Here is an 8,276-nt window from a genome sequence, read left to right as displayed (position 1 = left end):
GAAGGTCATGGCAGGGACACCTTGGACTGTCCCAGGCTGCTCCAAGCCCCATCCAACCCGGCCTTGGGCACTGCCAGGGATCCAGCTGCTCTGGGAACCTGTGCCAGGGCCTGCCCACCCTCCCAGGGAGGAATTTCCTCACACGTCCCCTCGGTGCAGGCCATGGCAGGATGTCCCCAAGCCAGCGGAGCCGCCTCTCAGGAACTGCTCTTTAATCCAACTGCTCTTTAATCCAACTGCTCTTTAATGGAACTGCTCTTTAATCAAACTACCGCTGCCACAAACCACTGACCCCGAGACTCCCGGAGCAGCGGGGCCGCCCCCGGGGCCGCCGGGGCCGCGGGAGCTCCGGGAGCTGCCCCGGGCCGGGCTGGCTGAGCCCCGGGGCTGCCGAGCCCCGCCCGGGCTGCGGGAGGCACCAGGTCCGAGTCGGGGACCCCGGGCCCTCACCCGCTGAGCTTGAGGAGGCTGAAGATCTGCTCCAGGATGTGGGTGAAGCTCTGGTCTTTGGGGGTGCGAGAGGCCAGGGAGCCCTGGATGGGGGAGCCCCAGTTAATTCCAGCACAGGGAACTGGTGTCACTCCAAAGCCCCCCCTCCCCTCCCGGCCCTTCCCACCTTCAGCTTGTCCAGGTAAGTCTGATCCTGACTCCACAGCTCCTGGAACTTCACCAGGTCAGGGGCCCCCTTGTAGAACTCCACCAGCAGCGTCTGGGGGGGAACAGAGGGGCTGCAGGCCCTGGGGGTGCCCCAAAGCCAGGCAGGGGGACCCCAAAACTGAGACCTTGGTGGCCCCGGAGGGGGGGCGGGCCTGGAGAAGGGACTGTCACCATCACCAGGGCTAAGGGCAGGATGGGGACAAAGGTGGGGCTGCAGCCCAGCCTCGATGGACTCAAGGGGTTTTGGGGACCCCCAGCCCTGTCTCACCATCTCCTGCACGACGTCGTTGGTGAGGAATCCGTCCTGGATGTAGGTGACCTCCACGTCCATGGGGATCCCGTAGTCATTGGGCCTTTGCTGGAGGATGGGGGAGCCAGGCAGGGATCACCCCACAGCTCTGGGGCCCGACACCACCCTGGGGGACACCTGACGGGGGACCCCACCCCAAACTCCTCCCCACTTACCTCTGGCGGTGGCATCACCCAAAAGGGAGCGATTTTGGACTCCACGCCGGGGTTGCCGTGGTAGAAAGGCCCTGTGGGGACAGAGGGGGCTGGCACAGGGGGCTGAGAGCAGCCGCAGCCCCCTGGGACCCCCGGGCCCCGGGCCCGTACCGCAGATAAGCCCCAGGCAGGGCTGGAAGCCGTTGCCGCTGCCCTGCAGCTTGAGCTGATAATCCATCTGCGCGTCGATGTCGTGCAGGGACGGCAGCGCGGGCCCGAAGGGGTGGCTGTGGTACCACCCCACCAGCGACAGCCCCCGCAGGAACAGGCTCTGGCAAATCTGGGGGGGCACAGACCGTGGGTCCAAGACCCTCCAGAGAGCCCCCCGGCCGCTCCCGAGGCTGGATCAGCCCCTCACCTCCTCCTCCACTGCGCCCGCGGCTTCGGCGTCCCCCAGGCGGGTCCGGCACGGGAAGGCTCGGAGCACCGTGAGCACTGCGGGGACACGGGGCTGGTGACACCCCCCAGCCCACGGCTGAGCCACCCCCATCCCCTCAAACCCCACCTACACTGCGTGTTGGTGTCCCACCGGCCCCCCAGGTACCCCACCACTTCGCTCCGCGTCAGGTGGCTGTGGAAATCCTAAAGGAAAAGTTAAAATCAGCAGTTTAGCGCTAAAACGATGACACAAGGGACATGCCGCTCGCCGCGGGTGTCCCCCAGTGCCATCAACCATGTCCCAGCCTGGGGAGGGGACGCACCAGGAGCAGGAGGACGTTGCTGGAGATGGCCACGTTAAAGGGCTGGAATTTGTTGATGGCGGCAAAGGACGTCACCTCCACCAGGGTCTGGGGGTTCCTGCAAGAGCCACAGCCCCGCTGCCACCGCTGTCCCCGGCCCTGCTGCGCCCCGTGTCGCCCGTGTCCCCTACCTGGCCGAGTCGCGGGTGCCCAGGGTGCAGTAGCGGACGGGCACCCGGGGTTTCACCTCCAGCCTTTTCCCTGCGGTGCCGGGATCTGCCGAGGACAAGGTCCCGTCACCGCGGCCGGGCTGCCCGGGACCCCCGGGACCCCCACGGCCGCTCACCCGTCCCCGCCGGCTCCGTCAGGCTCTTGCTCTGCTGCTTCTTGCTCCTCTCCTCCGGTTTTTTGGGAGCCGCCGGCTCCGGCAGCGGCACCCGACCTTCCCTCGCCGCCTCCTCTTCCTCATCCTCAGGCAGCTCCTCCTCCTCGCCCTCGCTGGCCAAGCTCTGCGGGCACACGGGGCTGGCACCCAGCTCGCCCCGCAGCCTGGGGGTGCCAGGGGGAGGTGACCCCGATCCCACCTCCTCGGGGGGTGGCACGTTGGGCTGGTGCTTGCGCAGCCACGCGGCTTTGTACTGGTCCAGCTTCTGGCCCTTGTAGCGCACGGACGCCCAGCCGCAGCCCGACTTCTTGGCAGGATTCACCAGGCGCTTGCAGTGCGTGGCCCAAGCGCTCGGCGAGTTGAACACCTGCCCCGTTTCCTGCCAGGTGATCGTCCCGTCCGAGCCCAGGTCCCCCACGAACTTCTTGCCCTGGGGACAATGGCAGGAGTCGCATTTCCCTGTGCCCATCCCTTCTCCCTCAACCCCATCACTGTCCCACGTTCACCATCCGTGTTCCTTGTCCTCATCGACATCCCCTGTCCTCATCCTGTGCCCCGTTTCCCATCTCTTTCCCTGTTCCATCTCTGCCCCATCTCTGTCTCCTGCCCCATCTGTTTCTTGTCCCCATCCTTATTCCTTGTCCCCATCCTTATTCCCAGTCCCCATCGCCTCTCCCCTGTCCCCATCGCTTCTCCCCTGTCCCTGTCCCCATTCCCTGTCCCCAGGCTCACCAGGTAGTAGATGGACAGGACGCCCCTGCCCGGCTCCAGGAGCCCATCTCGGAGCAGGACCCTCAGGGTGATCCCTCTGCGGGTCAGAACGGCCCCCCGGGGCCCCCCCGCCGCCTTCGCGCCGCTCCCGACCTCCGGCTCGGCCTCGGCCTCGTCCAGCCCCGGCTCCAGCTCATCCTCATCCTCTTCCAGACACTCGTCCCCACCGGGGGAGGCGGCCGCCAGCGCTGCGGAGGGCGGGGGGGACACGTTGTGGCAGCACCCCTGAAGTGTCCCCCCAAAACACCCCTGGGTGTCCCCCCAGAGCACCCCTGGGTGTCCTCCCCCATGTTTTCTGCCTGCGGATGGGGACACGGGGACGGGAAGAGGTGGGCATAGGGACACAGGCACGGAGGGGACACAAGGACATGGAGGGGCAGGACACAGGGACAGGGAGACTCGGGGATGGGAGACACTGACGTGGGGAGACGGGGGCTGAGGACACAGGAGAGTGACAATAAAGGACGGCGGACACGGCTGAGGGGTACAGGAACGGGCTGGGGGACACGGGGACGTGGGGACATGGTCGGGGGACACGGGGCTGAGTGTCCCCCGGCCCAGCAGGTCCCCAGAGCCCGGTCTGAGCCCAGAGAGCTGCGGGGGAGGCCGGCGGTGACACACGACAGGTCCCGTCCCCGGGGGAGGGCTGTCCCCGCCCCGCCCCGCCCCCGTTCCGCTGCTGCCCCCGGGGTGTCCCGGGATGTCCCGGGATGTCCCCACCGGGTCCCGCGGGCTCGGGCAGGTGCACGCGCGTGCCCTGGGTGTGTGCGGGGAGGGGCGAGTGACCGGTGCGTGTCCCCGGCCGGGGCGCGTGTCCGTACGCGCGTGTCCGCTTCCCGGTCCGCTCCTGGCGCGTGCCCGGTACCGCGCGCCCGGTGCGTGCCCGGCGTGCGCGTGCCCGGTACGTGCTCGGTGCCCGGTGCGTGCCTGGTGCGCGCGATCCCGGTGCGTGCCCTGTGCCCGGTGCGTGTCCGATCCCCGGTTCCCAGTTCCCAGTTCCCGGTTTCCAGTTCCCAGTTCCGGACCCGCAGCCCGGTGCCCGGTGCGCCCCCGCCCCCCGGTACCTGCCATGCTCCGCTCCCGCCGCTCCCGCCGCTCCCGCCTCCCCCCGGTGCGCGCGGCGGCGGCGGCGGCGACACGTGATGGGGCGGCCCCGGGCGCCCCGCCCCGCCCGGGGGGGGTGAGGGGACACCGGCACCGGGGGGGGGGGGGACAGCCCCGCACCTGCAGCACCGGGCGGGAGGGGACACGGGGACTCAGCCCCGCACCGAGACACGGACCCCCCCTCCCGGCGGGACCCCCGCCCGCCGCCCCTCGCCCCGGCCCCGGGGAGGAAGGGGGACACCGGCACCGGAACCAGGCGGGGGGACAGGCGGGAACCTGCTGGGTTCGCCCCCGCACCTGCAGCACCGGGCGGGGACACGGGGGCTCAGCCCCGCGCCGGGGCGCGGACCCCGCCCGGCGGGGACGCCCCCACCCCGGGGAGGGGCACGGGGGACACCGGGGGCGGGAACGGGAGCGGGACCGGGAGCCTGCTCGGGGCTCAGCCCCGCACCTGGTGCGCCCGAAGGGAGGGACAGGGGGCTCAGCCCCGCACCGGGAATGCGCCGGCCCGGCCGGGACACCCGCCCGCCGCCCTTCGCCCCGGCCCGGGCGGGGCCGGTGCCGGCAACTGCGGGTGGCGGAGATGGAGCGGCCGGTGCCGCTGCCCCGGAGGATCCGACCCCGGGCCCGGCACTACTACGAGGGCTTCGTGAACAAGCGGGGGCCGCGGGATCAGGTGGGCGACACCGCCGGGACCGACACCGGCACCCCCGGGACCGACACCGGCACCGACACCGGCACCCCTGGGACCGACACCGGCAGCCTCCGCACCGATACCTGGGACTCTGTGGGACTGGGCGCCAGGAGCGACCCTCGGGTACCCAGGACCTGTTCCCGGGACCGCTCCCGACACTCCCAGGCACTGTCACCCCCGGGACCGACTCCGCCGCCCGGGGACACCGGGTGTGTTCCCCGCGGAGCCCGGGGCCGGTTCCCTTTTCCTGGTGCCAGTGCCGGTTCTCAGCTCCCGGTTCCTGGTGCCTGATTCTCCCTGCTTGGCTCCCGGTTCCCTCTTCCCGGTGTCGGTTCCCGCTTCCCAGTGTCGGTTCCCGGTTCCCGGTGTCGGTTCCCGGTGTCGGTACGGAGCTGAGCCCGTCCTTCCCCGCAGGGCTACCAGAGGGTCTGGGCCGGGCTGCGGGGGCTCAAACTCGCCTTCTACAGGTTGCCCCAGGACCAGGAGGTACGAGGGCTTCTCCAGGCAGGATCCCCGGGGCTGGGACCCCCGCACGGGCTGTCCCGCCCGGGACCCGCGGGATTTCTCCATGCCGGGACCCCCGTGGGACCCCCAAAGCTGGAGGCACCCCTGGGCTGGGACCCCTCAGGGTGGGATCCCTGTGTCCCCTCCCCGAGCTGGGACCTCTTTGGTGAAACCCCCCAGGATTGGGGACCCCTCCCCATAAACCCTCCTGGGATGGGACCTTCAGGGGACACTGGGGGGTCCCCGGGCTGAGGGTGGGGGTGGCCCGGCCTGACGTGCTCGTGTCCCTGGGCCGGGGGCTCCCACCCTTGGGTGCTCCCAGCCCCTGGAGGTGCTGGACCTGGGCGAGCTGGTGACCGTGCAGGCCGAGGGCGGGGCTCTCGTGCTCAGGCTGAGGGGACAAGAGGTGACAATGAAGGTGAGGGGCGGCCACGGGGGGCTGGGGGCACCCTTTGACAATGGGGGTACCTGGAGGGGGGATCTGGGGGTGCAGAGGGGACAGGATTTCAGGACTGGGGGGACAAGGGGGGACAAGGGTTTTGGGACAGGGACTGCAGGGGGGCACTGAGGAGCGTAAGGGAAAGATTTAGGGATAGGATTTGGGCCTGGGGGGCAGAGGGGGAAGGATTTGGGGGTACAGGAGATGCAGAGGGATGGGAAGCTGTGGGATTTGGAGCCAGGCTTAGGGGACTGTGGAGACCTGTGAGGGGACACAAGGGACAGGGGACGGGCCCCCCTCATGTCCCTGTGTCCCTTGGCAGGTGGAGAACTGGGAAACGCAGGAGATGTGGCGAGGATTCATCCTGACCATGACCAAGGTGGGCGAGGGTCGCTGCCCGGGGGTCCTGGGGTGACAGGGACCCCTGTGTGCCACCACCCCGTGTCCCCCCGCAGATGAGGATGCCCCGGGACCTGGCGCTGCTGCCCGGACACAACGTGCAGCTCCTGGAAGCTCTGAGGGAGGAGCGGGAGCGCAGGGGGACCCCCGTGTCCCCCGCCAGCCCCGTGTCCCCGGTCACACCGGTGTCCCCGGTCACACCCGTGGTGACACCCGTGTCCTCTGCCACACCCGTGTCCTCTGTCACACCCGTGTTCTCTGTCACACCGGTGTCCCCGGTCACACCCGTGGTCACTCCGGTGTCCCCCAGCTCCTCGGAGCCGTGAGTCGGGGGCTGGGGGGTTCCCCATCCTCACTGGGGGTGGCCCAGTGTGGCCAGCGGTGACACGGCAGGGCTGGGGGTGACAGTGGGGGGGGTCCCCAGGGTCCCCAGCTGCTTTTTCGAGGTGACGCGTTCCGAGGCCGAGCGGCTGCTGGAGCAGAGCGCGGGCAGGGGGAACCTTCTCCTGCGGCCGGGGGGACACGGCCAGGGGCTCTCGGTCACCATTCGCCAGGAGCACGACGGGTGCGTGCCAGGGGACACCGGGGGTGGCTCACAGGGGGAGGGATCTGTCCCCAACGGGGAGGGGCCCTGGGCGAGCCATGGCCCAGCCATGGGGGGCGGTTCCCAGGGTAAGGGGTGAACCTTAGAGGAGGTGGCCCCGGGGGAAGGGCTCCTCGCCAGGGGTGTCCTGCGGGGTCTGAGTGCCCCAAAAGGGGGTCCCCGGGCACGGGGGTCCCCGGGTAGGGGGTCCCCAGCCCCTGAGGCAGCCCCACCACAGGACAGCGCTGCTGAGGCACTACAAGGTGAAGAGAGAGGCCCAGGGCTACGTCATCGACATGGAGACCCCGGTGAGTGACACGGGGGACAGGGACCCCAACCCCCGGCACCCCCCTGAGCCCCCGGGGTGGGACCCTTGGGGTCACCCAAGGGACTGGCACCTTCTGGGCTGTTTCACCCCAAGGCTGGGCACCCCCAGGGAACACCCAAGGGTGGGACTAAGGGGCTGGGACCCCCAAAGAGCTGCAGCCAGGGGGGTGGGACGCCCCACGCAGGGCCTGGAGAGGCGGGCATGGAATGGGGGGCGTGTGGGGGTCCCCGATGACGCCGTGTGTCCCCCCCAGCATCGCTGCTCGTCGCTGGCAGACGTGGTGCAGTTCTTCGTGAGGAGGAGCAGGGGCAGCCTGCAGCCCCTGGACCCCGACTACAGCACCCAGCTGGGTGGGCACCGGGGCTGGGGGGCTCAGGGACAGAACTGTGGGGGTCGAGAGCAGCTGTGGGAGGCTGGGGAGGGGCAGGGAGGGGTGTCTGGGGGTACTCGGGGGAGTCTGGAGGTTTGGGGGGCAGAGCTGCTGGGGTGTCGCAGCCTTGGGGGGGGGGATCAGAGGGGTCTGGGGGTGTCCGTGACCCGCCCCCCCCCCCCCCCGCTCTGCTGCAGAGTTCGTGCCCATGGAGGGGCCCCCCCCGCCGGCTGAAGCCGCTCCCAGGGCGCCCCCGAGGACCCTGAGTTTGGGGTTGGTTCCCGAGGAGAAAATCTACATGAACGACCCTGGTGAGGCCGCTCGGGGCTGCGGGAATGGGGCGGGAATGGGGCGGGAATGGGGCGGGAATGGGGCGGGGGCACCCCCGCACCGAGCCCGACCCCTCCCCACTGCCCCGGCCCCGCTGTCACCCCCCAGGCACAGAGAGGGGGACACCGTTGGGGGGGCACAGCATGGGGACACCGGGTGCTGTCACCGGCTCGGGGGACAATGGGGAGGAGCAGGGGGGGTTCCTGGGGGGCAGGGGGAGGGGGATTCTCTGCCAGGGGCTCACCCACCCCCCCGCCCCCGGCACAGAGAGGACCCACGAGCTGCTCCAGGAGATGCACAGGAAGCTGCAGCTGCGCCAGATTCAGCTCAAGAACTGATGGGGACACTTTGGGGAGGCCCCATTTCCCCTCACTTTGTGCCAGCAGCCAGCGGGGGTAGCGAGGGCCCCCCCTCACCCTCAGGGAAAGCTGTCCCCAATGTCCCCTGGGGTAACACTGGGGAGGGGGGAACCCCCTCATGCTTGGGGGGGGGCACTGTGAATAAAAAACCTTGTGCCCACCCAGCCCC

At 70.1% G+C, this 8,276-nt stretch overlaps 2 protein-coding genes across 3 annotated transcripts; one reads left to right on the top strand and one right to left on the bottom strand.

The window, feature by feature from the left end:
• Window positions 1-242: 242 nt before the first annotated feature.
• Window positions 243-4,144, bottom strand: MPND (MPN domain containing). 2 transcript variants are annotated; one of them, XM_014887145.2, is made up of 13 exons: window positions 4,062-4,144; window positions 2,959-3,185; window positions 2,426-2,656; window positions 2,188-2,350; window positions 2,033-2,117; window positions 1,863-1,959; window positions 1,671-1,743; window positions 1,520-1,596; window positions 1,273-1,441; window positions 1,123-1,193; window positions 926-1,015; window positions 617-709; window positions 243-533 (listed from the first exon to the last, which is right to left on the bottom strand). In XM_014887145.2, exons 1-13 carry the CDS (start codon window positions 4,066-4,068, stop codon window positions 447-449), a joined length of 1,470 nt encoding a protein of 489 aa, XP_014742631.1. In that variant the 5' UTR covers window positions 4,069-4,144; the 3' UTR covers window positions 243-446. The 2 variants fall into 2 exon arrangements, with proteins under 2 accessions (XP_014742631.1, XP_088035408.1); XM_088179282.1 differs by having other exon boundaries at window positions 2,188-2,656.
• A 511-nt stretch (window positions 4,145-4,655) lies between these two features.
• On the top strand, window positions 4,656-8,267 carry STAP2 (signal transducing adaptor family member 2). Its single transcript, XM_088179281.1, has 10 exons — window positions 4,656-4,777; window positions 5,210-5,281; window positions 5,622-5,717; window positions 6,061-6,117; window positions 6,194-6,459; window positions 6,562-6,702; window positions 6,959-7,028; window positions 7,302-7,398; window positions 7,616-7,729; window positions 8,016-8,267. Exons 1-10 carry the CDS (start codon window positions 4,685-4,687, stop codon window positions 8,084-8,086), a joined length of 1,077 nt encoding a protein of 358 aa, XP_088035407.1. The 5' UTR covers window positions 4,656-4,684; the 3' UTR covers window positions 8,087-8,267.
• Window positions 8,268-8,276: the final 9 nt, after the last annotated feature.

The sequence above is a fragment of the Sturnus vulgaris genome, chromosome 26 (genome assembly GCF_052056855.1).
Source record: "Sturnus vulgaris isolate bStuVul1 chromosome 26, bStuVul1.hap1, whole genome shotgun sequence".
Classification (NCBI taxonomy): domain Eukaryota; kingdom Metazoa; phylum Chordata; class Aves; order Passeriformes; family Sturnidae; genus Sturnus; species Sturnus vulgaris.
This window is presented reverse-complemented; position numbering and strand designations above follow the sequence as displayed.

Bases quoted from the DNA above. Each gene is read 5' to 3' on its own strand.
- MPND (XM_088179282.1), bottom strand. The intron at 1,960-2,032 runs GTAGGGGACACG...TGGCTCTTGCAG, and splicing joins GGCACCCGCGACTCGGCCAG to GAACCCCCAGACCCTGGTGG. The intron at 1,442-1,519 runs GTGAGGGGCTGA...GTGCCCCCCCAG, and splicing joins CGGGCGCAGTGGAGGAGGAG to ATTTGCCAGAGCCTGTTCCT.
- STAP2 (XM_088179281.1), top strand. From the start codon at position 4,685: ATGGAGCGGCCGGTGCCGCTGCCCCGGAGGATCCGACCCCGGGCCCGG. The intron at 4,778-5,209 runs GTGGGCGACACC...CCTTCCCCGCAG, and splicing joins AGCGGGGGCCGCGGGATCAG to GGCTACCAGAGGGTCTGGGC. The intron at 6,118-6,193 runs GTGGGCGAGGGT...GTCCCCCCGCAG, and splicing joins TCATCCTGACCATGACCAAG to ATGAGGATGCCCCGGGACCT.